The sequence below is a fragment of the Cherax quadricarinatus genome, chromosome 22, assembly GCF_038502225.1.
Source record: "Cherax quadricarinatus isolate ZL_2023a chromosome 22, ASM3850222v1, whole genome shotgun sequence".
NCBI lineage: Eukaryota > Metazoa > Arthropoda > Malacostraca > Decapoda > Parastacidae > Cherax > Cherax quadricarinatus.
This window is the reverse complement of record NC_091313.1, coordinates 22467580-22481458: the sequence shown is the minus strand read 5'-3', so window position 1 is coordinate 22481458 and position 13879 is coordinate 22467580. Positions and strand designations below refer to the sequence as shown.

At 40.1% G+C, this 13879-nt stretch overlaps 1 protein-coding gene across 4 annotated transcripts in view; it reads left to right on the top strand.

Moving 5' to 3' along the window:
- Positions 1 to 13879, top strand: part of LOC128689588 (probable ATP-dependent RNA helicase vasa-like) — a 168046-nt gene that overhangs the window by 35097 nt on the left and 119070 nt on the right. For all 4 annotated transcript variants that reach the window (XM_070087544.1, XM_070087545.1, XM_070087543.1 and 1 more), the window contains one exon: positions 8746 to 8886. In XM_070087544.1, the coding sequence (XP_069943645.1) occupies positions 8746 to 8886 (141 nt within the window). The remainder of the gene's footprint in view (positions 1 to 8745; positions 8887 to 13879) is intronic.

Below are 13879 nucleotides of genomic sequence, written 5' to 3'. Positions count from 1 at the left end.
CATCCTGGCCGAGTGGCTAATGCACTGGCCTGTGAATTTTAGGACTAGCTTGCCATAGTTTCAAACTCCATCCATTCAATGGTTTGTTTTAAATGTAGCACTTGCAGCAGCAGGATAAATTACTTGATAGGGGTGAGATGATTGAATACTGGGGTACATGTTAGGCATTTTGTCTTTCACCATGCGAAGTTGCTACCATGGTGAAATGAACGTGTTTGCCATTGTGTACAGGTAATATCTGTTGGTTTGCATCACTAATTTTCATTGGGGATCATTGAAATAAAGTACAGTAGGCCCCACTTATACGGCAGGTTAGGTTCCAGGCTACCGCCATAAAGCGGAAATCGCCGTAAAGTGGAACACCCTTTTTTTTCCCCCCTTATAAATGCATACAAATACTAGATAACAAATTTACACTAACATATATTAAGTTAGCAATAGAACTAGGCATCAAAAAAAATAATAGAGTAAAATACACGCTTAGTGCACTCATTACTTACCTTAAAATATTTGTAGTCTTAATCTAGGGTGAGACAAGTAGTATTTATTGTAAGAAATCAAGTGTGGTATATATGATAGTCAGCTGGGCTACCATACCAGGCCACCCCACCTACACATAATATTCTAAGATATTTAACCCTTTCAGGGTCCAAGGCCAAAATCTGAAGTGGTGCTCCAGTGTCCAAGAAATTTTGAAAAAAAAAAAAAAATATTTTTTCTTACAGAATTAAAGAGCATATTTTTGTGAAGGTAATAAGACAAAAAAAAATCTGATCAGTACTTACCGAGATACAGTGCCAAGAAGTTTGTCAAAAATGATGTGGTGGCGGCAACATCGACGAATTCCACGTACGCGCATTACATTATTTTGTGGTTTTAGTTGTTTTTTCTTTTCTTTTCCAATTTTTTTCTATTCCTACTAACATTTGGGGCCTGAGAGACCAATACTGTATATAATGTATATATATAAACTCACTGTATTGAACACAATAACCGCACTAAAGTTATTATCATATTATTGTTTACCACTGTTGTTTATTACAATAAACATGCACAAATATTGTATAATACTAATGTTCTATCATATATTTACATATTTACAATCACTGGACATGGTTTTAAAACTGCTGGAGCTTGTGGAACTCCTTGAAACAAGGCACCATGCACAGAGGCACCTTACATTACTCACACATAAACCGAGTGTCTTTGCGTCTTTGTTGCCGTCGTTTTGTTTGTGCACAGACAATGCATCTCTTCTGAGCAAATTTCTTCTGAGTTGAAGGAAGCTGTATTATGAAATGATCACCTTCTCTCCTCAAACGCTTGGGTATATTGTGATGAATTCGAGGACCATGTTGTATAGCAGGTGTTGTTACCTGGTACTTCATTATGAGTTGTCTGACAACAGACAAACAAAATTCACCATACGGTGGTCTGTTGCCAGTCTTTATTTGGTACATATTATATGCATTGAGCATTGAAATGTCCATGAGATGGAAGAAAAGTTTCATGTACCACTTGTAACTCTTACGAACACAGTCAACAAAACCAATCTGCATGTCACACTTGTCAACCAAGCGCATGTTTTGTGTATAATCAATCACTGACACTGGTTTTCGAATATGTTCATTAGTCACTCGATCAACTTTGCCACTGTCTTGCATTTCATTACGGTGAATGGTTGTCAACAATGTGACATCTCGTTTGTCATGCCACCGTAATGCCATGATATCATTGGCAGTAAACTCCTGCACGTCATCACCACGAGCACCTGCGTTGAGCCTGGGCATATGTTTACGATTAGAATGCACTGTGCCACACACATCTGTCTTGTTCACTCGCATGAAATCACTGAGTAATGGGCTTGTGTACCAGTTATTGGTATATAATGTATGCCCCTTACCAAGATAAGGTGCCATCATGTTTCTCACTACGTCACCTGAGATACCCAATAACATCTTGGTATCTTTCAGTGTTTTACTACCCGTGTATACAACAATATCCAACACCAGGCCACTGTCACAATCACAGAGTACAAACAGTTTTATACCAAAGCGTTTCCTTTTGCTCGGTATATACTGCTTGAATGACAGTCTACCTTTGAACAAAATCAAAGACTCGTCAATTACAAGATTCTTGAATGGATAAAAGTATATGCTGAACTTTTGTTTGAGATACATGAAAACATTTCTAATCTTGTATAACCGGTCACTTCTGTCAGGCCTGGTTTTGTCAGAGAAGTGCAACATACGTAACAGTAAGATAAACCTGTTCACTGATATGATTTCACTGAAGACCTGGGTAGAAATTAGCCGATCTGTGGACCAGTATGCTTTTATATTATGCTTATAGACGTGAGGCATAAGCATTATTGTTGCAAAAAGCAAATACATTTCTGCAACAGTCGTCTCTTTCCACCTGTGTAGTCTTGACTGTGGTGATAAGATCGTATTTGCCATGGTGTACTCAAAATACTTATTACTTTCCCTGACAATAATTTCCATCAATGGCTGGTCAAAGAATAATTCAAAGAATTCCAGTTCATTGGCCGTGGTTCCAAGGGGACAGGTAGGTAGAATTCCACTTTGAGAATCATCAAAGTGGTGAGGCTTGGGAACAACATTGGGATTTTGCTGCCAATCCCACATACTGTTTGCTGGTGGATACTGGACATCATAGGCTGGTTGTGCATGTGGTTGTGGTTGTGGTGGGCTGGTGGCTGGCGCTCCGCTTTGTCCTTGAACTGACGAGTCAGCAGCGTGGGTCCCAGCGTGGCCTCGTGAGTCACGCATGGCGGTGCCACTACCATCACCACTAACACCATCCACTGATGCCTGTGGTCTATCCATGCCAAGTGTAGCCACATCATCCTCACTATCACTACCTAAAACTGGTGTTGGGCCACGGGATGTACTCCGTCCCCTGGGCACAGCATAGGGTACACTACCCGAGCGCATGCGGCGGCGAACATACCGACACTTCACTGGTGAATATGATTCCTCACTATCACTACTCGATTGATCGTCGAGCACAATAAAATCACAGTCCACATCACTATCATCATTATTACTGAAGTCAGAGGCCTGGCCACGCAAAAATATTAGTTTTCTCTTGCGATGAGGAACAACCGACCATGAGTCACGAGTGCCCACACCAGAGGTAGAAGGTTGAGGATCGTCAGGGTTTTCTGCACTATTATCGATATCCTGGTCATTCTTTTCGGTCACTAACTGATCAAAGCCGTAGAATTCGTCTTCATTTCCACTTCCATCAGTGTCAGAACTATCAGATAGGAAGAGGAGAGTCCCAATTTTCCGGGGAGTGAGAGCCGACTTCCGACGAGGCATGGTGAACAAGGGTAACTGAGCCGGCGTTCCCACAATGCTATGCGGGCGCCTAGATTTTTTGTTTATGGCGCACACCCACCACGCAGACCCGTTCTCTCACATGTAGGCCTATGAGCGTTTTCGCGCTAAATTTGACAGCGCTAGAATTTTGGCATAGATCTACGGTTTGGACACTCAACGTAAAGCCGTTGATCTACGGGACGGACCCTGAAAGGGTTAAGCATCCCAGAGCGATAAAATGTATATACAGTTCACTCATTACTTACCTTAAAATATTTGTAGTCTTAATCTAGGGTGAGATGAGTAATATTTATTGGAAGAAATTAAGTGCAGTATGTATGGTAGTCAGAAAGGCCAACCCATCCACACATACTCTTCTATGATAGTTAAGCATCCCAGAGCGATAAAATGCATATACAGTTCACTCATTGCTTACCTTAAAATATTTGTAATCTTAATGTAGGATCAGAGGTGAGTAAACAAGATAAAACGAATGAATGAGAGAGAGAGAGAGAGAATGAGTACATGAGAGAGGACAGGCGCAGAGTTATGTAAACAAACCAGGCGAACATAAGTTTTGTAAACAAACAGTGTACACGTCTGGTTTGTGTACAAGTTGTGTCTACATTGATATGGTAGAATAAATAAAGAAGAACACTCCCATTCTCATGTAGCATCATTTTTAGAAGAAATGACACTCTGAGTGAAAGCAATGGAAATAAGTCACTCTGACTTTTTTGGGTTATCCTAGGTTCTCTACACATATGCTGTTTTGTATGATAATCGATGTAACTGTATTTGTGTATACCTGAATAAACTTACATACATACGAAAGGAATAATTTTCTACAGTTACCCCCAGTAACACATTTTCTTTGATGTTTGACTAGAGAAAATGTTATTCTTGCTGTCACTCATAAAAGTCTGGCTCCCACATCTCATATTTGTTTATTTATTCTATTGTGGGGTGTATTTATCATCTTTATATGTTATGTATCATGTTTATTATATAATTTTGAAAAAAATATCATGGATCGATTAATGAAAATATGTAATATACGACATTTAATGAGACTTGGTGATGATTGTTATTATTAGTATCATCATCATTTCTAATTGTGCAAGTCGTCTGCTACCACATCTCTTCTTTTTTTTTTTAACAAGTCGGCCGTCTCCCACCGAGGCAGGGTGACCCAAAAAGAAAGAAAATCCACAAAAAGAAAATAGTTTTATCATCATTCAACACTTTCACCTTGCTCACACATAATCACTGTTTTTGCAGAGATGCTCAGAACACAACAGTTTAGAAGCATATACGTATAAAGATACACAACATATCCCTCCAAACTGCTAATATCCCAAAACCCCTCCTTTAGAGTGCAGGCATTGTACTTCTCATTTCCAGGACTCCAGTCCGGCTATATAAAAATAACAGGTTTCCCTGAATCCCCTGACTAAATATTACCCTGCTCACACTCCAACAGCTCGTCAGGTCCCAAATACCATTTGTCTCTATTCACTCCTATCGAACACGCTCATGCATGCCTGCTGGAAGTGCAAGCCCCTCGCCCACAAAACCTCCCTTACCCTTCCTTCCAAACTTTTCGAGGACGACCAGCATCCCGCCTTCCTTCTACAGATTTAAATGCTCTCCATGTCATTTTACTTTGATCCATTCTCTCTAAATGACCAAACCACCTCAACAACCCCTCTTCAGCCCTCTGACTAATACTTTTATTAACTCCACACCTTCTCCTAATTTCCTCACTCCAAGAGTTTTTATGAGGATAGTGAGGCTCAGGTTAGGGTGTGTAGAAGAGAGGGAGACTACTTCCCGGTAAAAGTAGGCCTTAGACAGAGATGTGTAATGTCACCATGATTTGTTTAATATATTTATAGATGGGGTTGTAAAAGAAGTGAATGCAAGGGTTTTCAGGAGGGGGGTGGGATCAAATTATGGGGAATCAAATACAAAATGGGAATTGACAGTTACTTTTTGCTGATGATACTGTGCTTATGGGAGATTCTAAAGAAAAATTGCAAAGGTTAGTGGATGTGTTTGGGAGTGTGTGTAAAGGTAGAAAGTTGAAAGTGAACATAGAAAAGAGTAAGGTGAGGAAGGTATCAAATGATTTAGATAAAGAAAAATTGGATATCAAATTGGGGAGTAGTAGTATGGAAGAAGTGAATGTTTTCAGATATTTGGGAGTTGACGTGTCGGTGGATGGATTTATGGAAGATGAGGTTAATCATAGAATTGATGAGGGAAAAAAATGTGAGTGGTGCGTTGAGGTATATGTGGAGACAAAAAATGTTATCTATGGAGGCAAAGAAGGGAATGTATGAAAGTATAGTAGTACCAACACTCTTATATGGGTGTGAAGCTTGGGTTGTGAATGCAGCAGGGAGGAGGCGGTTGGAGGCAGTGGAGATGTCCTGTCTAAGGGCAGTGTGTGGTGTAAATATTACGCAGAAAATTCGGAGTGTGATCTCATATTTGTTTATTTATTCTACTGTGGGGTGTATTTATTATTATTTTTTTTTTTTTTATTATCACACCGGCCGATTCCCACCAAGGCAGGGTGGCCCGAAAAAGAAAAACTTTCACCATCATTCACTCCATCACTGTCTTGCCAGAAGGGTGCTTTACACTACAGTTTTTAAACTGCAACATTAACACCCCTCCTTCAGAGTGCAGGCACTGTACTTCCCATCTCCAGGACTCAAGTCCGGCCTGCCGGTTTCCCTGAATCCCTTCATAAATGTTACTTTGCTCACACTCCAACAGCACGTCAAGTATTAAAAACCATTTGTCTCCATTCACTCCTATCAAACACGCTCACGCATGCCTGCTGGAAGTCCAAGCCCCTCGCACACAAAACCTCCTTTACCCCCTCCCTCCAACCCTTCCTAGGCCGACCCCTACCCCGCCTTCCTTCCACTACAGACTGATACACTCTTGAAGTCATTCTGTTTCGCTCCATTCTCTCTACATGTCCGAACCACCTCAACAACCCTTCCTCAGCCCTCTGGACAACAGTTTTGGTAATCCCGCACCTCCTCCTAACTTCCAAACTACGAATTCTCTGCATTATATTCACACCACACATTGCCCTCAGACATGACATCTCCACTGCCTCCAGCCTTCTCCTCGCTGCAACATTCATCACCCACGCTTCACACCCATATAAGAGCGTTGGTAAAACTATACTCTCATACATTCCCCTCTTTGCCTCCAAGGACAAAGTTCTTTGTCTCCACAGACTCCTAAGTGCACCACTCACTCTTTTTCCCTCATCAATTCTATGATTCACCTCATCTTTCATAGACCCATCCGCTGACACGTCCACTCCCAAATATCTGAATACGTTCACCTCCTCCATACTCTCTCCCTCCAATCTGATATTCAATCTTTCATCACCTAATCTTTTTGTTATCCTCATAACCTTACTCTTTCCTGTATTCACCTTTAATTTTCTTCTTTTGCACACCCTACCAAATTCATCCACCAATCTCTGCAACTTCTCTTCAGAATCTCCCAAGAGCACAGTGTCATCAGCAAAGAGCAGCTGTGACAACTCCCACTTTGTGTGGGGTGTATTTATCATCTTTATATGTTATGCTTCGTGTTTATTATATACATAATTTTGAAAAATATCACAGATGGATTAATGAAAATATGTATATTAACGTAATATACGACATTTAACCTGTAAACGGTCCAAGCAGATCTACGTTCACATGTGTAGTGCTACAAAAGTAGATCTAAGTTTTTTTTTTTTTTTTTTTTTTTACATATTTTCAAATATAACAAAAAAAAAAGTAGATCAAAGTTTTTTACACATTTTCAAATGTAGAAAAACAAAAAGATCTACTTTTTTTTACATACTTTCAAATGTTGAAAAAACGTATATATACGTTTGGACCATTTACGGGTTAATGAGACTCGATTATTATCATTACTAATATGACGTCTCGAGATATAAGACACTCTTACTGATTTTAATGTGTACCTGCATGCCAGCACAGTATGTAAGTTTATTTAGGTACGTACAGGTATATACAGTGGACCCCTGCATAATGATCACCTCCGAATGCGACCAATTATGTAAGTGTATTTATGTAAGTGCGTTTGTACGTGTATGTTTGGGGGTCTGAAATGGACTAATCTACTTCACAATATTCCTTATGGGAACAAATTCGGTCAGTACTGGCACCTGAACATACTTCTGGAGTGAAAAAATATCGTTAACCGGGGATCCACTGTATAAGTATAATTATCAGAGTACGTATATATAAAATGTGAAATAACTTTTAAAAACACTTGAAATTTTGGAGTTTCCAGACATAATGGAGAAACTTAATGCTTACAGATCTCACATAGAATGTAAACAAACAGGATGGGGCACGGTAACCATATTAGAAAGTCAGGTGGAGGAAGCCGTATAGAGAGTTTTGGTCATAATTTGAAATGACTGTATTAGCAGAATGCCGTAAAGTGAAACGCTGTAAAGCGGAACGCCGTAAAGCGGGACCCTACTGTACAGTACAAAGAAATAAAATTCATTTGAGTTGTCCAGTGTGTAGTTTGGCATGATTCCACTGTGTAGTGTCAAATTGATGGGGATTAGGCACAAAACATGCCTCTTCCTGCCAACCCCAGATGCTGTCTAGTAGTTGTTACATACTTGCAACTTATGGTGGTGGTGGTAGTGTGTGTTTGTATGATGGACACAGCCAGCGGTGGTTGAGGTGTAGGGTGCGGGACCTGGCTTCCTCTCAAGGCTGGCACTGGTGCCACTTGCTTCTGTGTCCTAGCACCTAGTATCATATGCATTGCCAGTATTGTGCATGGTCCACTACCCATACCCATGGAAGCACCATCACTATTACTTGCTGGTGAAGGATATCCTCCAATCTACCACATTCCTTGGGGATAGCCCTAGGCCCTAGGGACATTACCAGACCATGTATGCCACCAAATAAATTAACATGTGAATCGTCATCCTCACTGTCGGTTGTCTGATCTGCAGTTGCTAGGAATCACTGGAGAATATTAGCTCGTGTGTATGGCTTGGACTTGTTGTGGATGCGCTGATGGCTGAGATAGATGGTTGGGATCATCAAGGTTTTCAGCACTTTTTTTTTTTTTTTTTTTCCTGTCACTTTTGGTCACATTGTCCTCTAACTGTAAAACTTACTTCCAGAAGTTATATCCTTCATGTTGGAGCTGTCGCTGGTAAATAGTAATCAAAGTATATTAAGTATATATTAAGTATATTATACAGTATATTAAGTCTCATGCAAATGAAATGGACTGATGTTAGATAGTAGTCTTTTTTTTTTTTTTTTTTGTGAAACTTTTAGTATGTACTTAAACATATTGCACTTTATTACAGTGTAATGGAAAAGGGCACTTTGCAAGAGATTGCCCTTCTGCTAAGGAAACTGGTGGTTTTAACAGGCAGCAACAAGATTTAAGAAAAGAACGAGGACAAGACAGAGTGGCTGGCAGAGGCATTGGAAAGGCTTGTTTTAAGGTACTGTATGACATTGCCTGCATCTAAACTTATAAATGTGTTCATCATACAAGTGATGACTATGTCCGATGTATTAGTAAGCACTTGCTAGTATTTTTCACCTCAACACAACTGTTTGGGTCTCCTGCAGTCTCTTCATGTCTGAAATACAATCTAAGACCAGTTGGATCCAAGGAGTGCATTATGGTTAACATGACTAGCTTCCCTACCAGCAAACAGGGTGTGGAACCGGCAAGATTACTTATTCATTCACTTACTGACAGAGTTCCATTCCAAAGACCAAGTCGGTAAACAAATTCGTCGCAAATCAAGGAATTGCCCCTTACTGACATTTCAAAAGTGTCAACACCCAAAATTAAAACATTCAGTTTTATGTTTGCTGGGAAATTCCTTTCAATCTATTTATTATTAATGGTAATACAGCATGAAATAGGTCAATAACTTCGAGATATTCCAGGAAACGCGTGCATAGCTGATTACTTGGGATTTCTCTCTCTCTCTCTCTCTCTCTCTCTCTCTCTCTCTCTCTCTCTCTCTCTCTTTTTCTCTTTCTTTTTCTCTTTTTCTCTTTCTTTCTCTCTTTTTCTCTTTCTCTCTTTTTCTTTCTCTTTCTCTCTCTCTCTTTCTCTTTCTTTCTCTCTTTCTTTCTCTCTTTCTCTCTTTCTCTCTTTCTCTCTCTTTCTCTCTTTCTCTCTTTCTCTCTTTCTCTTTCTCTTTCTCTTTTTCTCTCTTCTCTTCTCTCTTTTCTTTCTTTCTTTTCTTTCTTCTTCTTCTTTCTCTTTCTCTCTTTCTCTCTTTCTTCTCTTTCTCTCTTCTTTCTCTTTCTTTCTTTCTCTTTCTCTTTCTTTCTCTCTCTCTCTCTTTCTTTCTCTCTCTTTCTCTTTCTTTCTCTTTCTTTCTTTCTCTCTTTCTCTTTCTCTCTTTCTCTCTCTCTCTCTCTTTCTTTCTCTCTCTCTCTCTCTCTTTCTCTCTTTCTCTTTCTCTCTTTCTTAATCTCTTTCTCTCTTAATCTCTTTCTCTCTCTCTTTCTTTCTCTCTCTCTTTCTTTTTCTTTCTTTCTCTCTTTCTTTCTCTCTTTCTCTCTTTCTCTCTTTCTCTCTTTCTCTCTTTCTCTTTCTCTTTTTCTCTCTTTTTCTTTCTCTTTCTCTCTCTCTTTCTCTCAAGAATATCACACATTTTTTTAGTTTTTACATAAGATAAGAGTTATCTTCTATAGTTACCCTTCAGGCAATTAGCTCGCAACATTTTCTGTAATGGTTGCTGTCACTTTTTTTTTTTAATCCCTCCCCACCTTTCACCCTTGAATACCTCTCTATACAGCCTCTCTTCACTTAGCAACATACTCGTTTACTGATGCTTCAGACTTACGATGGTCTCTCTGACCAGTATGCATGCCTACATAATGTATATTAGAACTGATTTCCTCTATTCTGTTTATTACAATATACAGTACACTACTGTATAAACATTTAAAAATATACCAGAAATTTTGTAAATGGTGCAAAGGTGACATTAAAATAATATCAAAGATAGTTGACACAAGCCCGCTACCATTATAGTATGCTGCTCACTTAGCGACGAATTCGTTTACCAACATGGTCTTAGGAATGAAACTCCATCGTTCAGTGAGGAGAGGCTGTATAATGTCAGTTTTTATTAATCTGGGCATATCTATCAGAAAGGTGGGTTCATGCAAAGATGAGTAGTGGGGGGGTTGAAGAGGGTTGGATGAGTTTTAAAAATGCATGATTAGAATGTGGAGCAGAAGTTTGTGGTTATAGGAGGGTGGGGGCAGGAGGAAAGAAGAGTGATTGGTGGAATGATGAAGTAAAGGGTGTGATAAAAGAGAAAAAGTTAGCTTATGAGAGGTCTTTACAAAGCAGAAGTGTTATAATAAGAGCAGAGTATATGGAGAGTAAAAGAAAGGTGAAGAGAGTGGTGAGAGAGTGCAAAAGGAGAGCAGATGATAGAGTGGGAGAGGCACTGTCAAGAAATTTTAATGAAAATAAGAAAAAATTTTGGAGCGAGTTAAACAAGTTAAGAAAGCCTAGGGAACGTATGGATTTGTCAGTTAAAAACAGAGTAGGGGAGTTAGTGGATGGGGAGAGGGAGGTATTAGGTAGATGGCGAGAATATTTTGAGGAACTTTTAAATGTTGAGGAAGAAAGGGAGGCAGTAATTTCATGCACTGGCCAGGGAGGTACACCGTCTTTTAGGAGTGAAGAAGAGCAGAATGTAAGTGTGGGGGAGGCACGCAAGGCATTATGTAGAATGAAAGGGGGTAAAGCAGCTGGAACTAATGGGATCATGACAGAAATGTTGAAAGCAGGGGGGATATAGTGTTGGAGTGGTTGGTACATTTGTTTAATAAATGTGTGAAAGAAGGGAAGGTACCTAGGGATTGGCAGAGAGCATGTACAGTGGACCCCCACATACCGTTGGCATCACATACCGTTTATTCCGCATACCGTTCACTTTAATCGCAAAAATTTTGCCTCGCATACCGCTCAAAAACCCGCTCACCGCTGTTCGTCCGAGACGCGTCCAATGTGTGCCTTAGCCAGCCTCGCATGTTCCGCCGGTGGCATTGTTTACCAGCCAGCCTCCGCGGTAGCATCCAAGCATACAATCGTAACATTTCGTATTATTACAGTGTTTTTGGTGATTTTATCTGGAAAATAAGTGACCATGGGCCCCAAGAAAGCTTCTAGTGCCAACCCTACAGCAATAAGGGTGAGAATTACTATAGAGATGAAGAAAAAGATCATTGATAAGTATGAAAGTGGAGTGCGTGTCTCCGAGCTGGCCAGGTTGTATAATGAACCCCAATCAACCATCGCTACTTATTGGTGGTACAGCTGCTGCTGCTGCTGCACTGTCAGCTGCTGCTGCTGCGTAGCATCGCTGCTGCTGCTGTAGCATTGTCGCGCTGCGCTGTAGCATCGTCTGCGTGCTGCTGTAGCATCGCTGCTGCTGCTGCTGCAGCATCGCTCGCTCGCTGCTGCTGCTGCCAGCATCGCTCGCTGCTGCTGCTGTAGCATCGCCGCTGCTGCTGTAGCACTGTTGTTGGTGTGGCTTATTGAGAATATACCAAGAAACAATTAACCCCTTAGAGGATTTTCCACCCAGGATAAGCCCAAAAAGTCAGTGTCATCGAAGACTGTCTAACTTATTTCCATTGGGGTCCTTAATCTTATCTCCCAGGATGCAACCCACACCAGTCGACTAACACCCAGGTGAACAGGGAAAAATGCCTGGAACTAGTGCTCATATTGGTGAATTTAAAGCCAGCAAAGGTTGGTTTGAGAGATTTAAGAATCGTAGTGACATACACAGTGTGATAAGGCCTGTTCTGGAAGAAAATGCCAAACAGGACCTACAGTACTCAGGAGGAAAAGGCACTCCCAGGACACAATGTCTCATCAGTCATTGCTGCATCTTCAATAAAGGTAAGTGTCATTTATTCTTCATTTAGTAGACTAGTACATGCACAATATATACTGTGCATGTACTACTCTACTATTGTGCATGTATCCTTCTCTTTGTGTGTGGGAAAATGTATATTTCATGTGGTAAAAATTTTTTTTTCATACTTTTGGGTGTCTTGCACGGATTAATTTGATTTCCATTATTTCTTATGGGGAAAATTCATTCGCATACCGATTATTTCGCATAACAATTACCCCTCTTGCACGGATTAAAATCGTTATGCGGGGGTCCACTGTATACACAAATACAGTTACATAGATTATCATTATATCATATATCATTTCTTAGTTAATCTAAAGTTAATTTTAAGCCTGCCCATAATGCTCTGCATGCAAGGGGCTTTGGCATGCTGCACTTTAAAAATTGTATTCCTCATAATTCCCTGTATCATGTTCAAATAAATAAATAAATACATAGCATATATGTAAAGTACCTAGGATAAACCAAAAAAGTCAGAGTGACTTATTTCCATTGGGGTCCTTTTATCTTATAATATAAAGGAGATAACATCTTATTATCATACTATAAAGACTATCTACAATACGAGGGTCATTACTAGGAATAAGGTAAAATTACACTTGTGTTAGCTAAAAAAAATAAAAACTCGCCTCCCTTCCTGTAGCTACATTCATCAGGCACCTTTTGGCTCTCTTCTTGAACTGGTTCATGCTATGACTGGCTTTGACATGTGTAGGCAGTCTGTTCCATTCCTTTATTGCTGTACAATAAAAGGTGTTTGAAGCCTGGCCACTAACTGTGGGTACTATAAAGTTGTGCTCTCTTCCCCTAGTACTATGATTGCTTTGGTTCCCAGCCTTGACAAAATTATTGCTTCAGTTGTTTTACTCTGTCTTCAATATTCAGTATATCCAGTTGCTGCAATTCATCCTGGCTTACATGCTCTCTTGGACCCAGGTCCAGGATGAATCTTACCATTTTGTTCTGGGTGATTTGCAGTCTTATCTTTCAGTTTTTTTTGTCAAGGCAGAGTACCATGAAGAGCAAGCGTAATCCATATAACATTGTATAAGGGCTAGACATAGGGTCCTCGAGTCTCAGTAGGTAGACACTGTGCTCGTCTATAGAGGAATTTCAGTCTGGCATTCGCTTTCTTTACTACACTGTTCCCTATCAATTCTCCTGACATGCATGGGTTAAAGGGGATTCCCAGATATCTTACTGAGGAAACTGAAGTGATGGGCTCCCCATTACACTGGACATTAAAATTATTTACCCTTCTCAGTTTGTCTCGTGCCAAAGAGAATAGCTTCAGTTTTCCTGAGGTGTAATGATAGTTTGTTGTCTACAAACCATTTGCTGCAGGACTCCAGTTCCAGTGTTAATACATTAGCTATATCTTGTGAGTCTTTACGTGACACTAACAGAGCAGTCATCTGCATACAGTAGGAGTTTGCACTTGACACTGATAGATATGTCGTTAACATAGCATCGGAGTAATAAGGGGCCCAGAATACTACCATGGGGAACTCCACATGTTATCGGC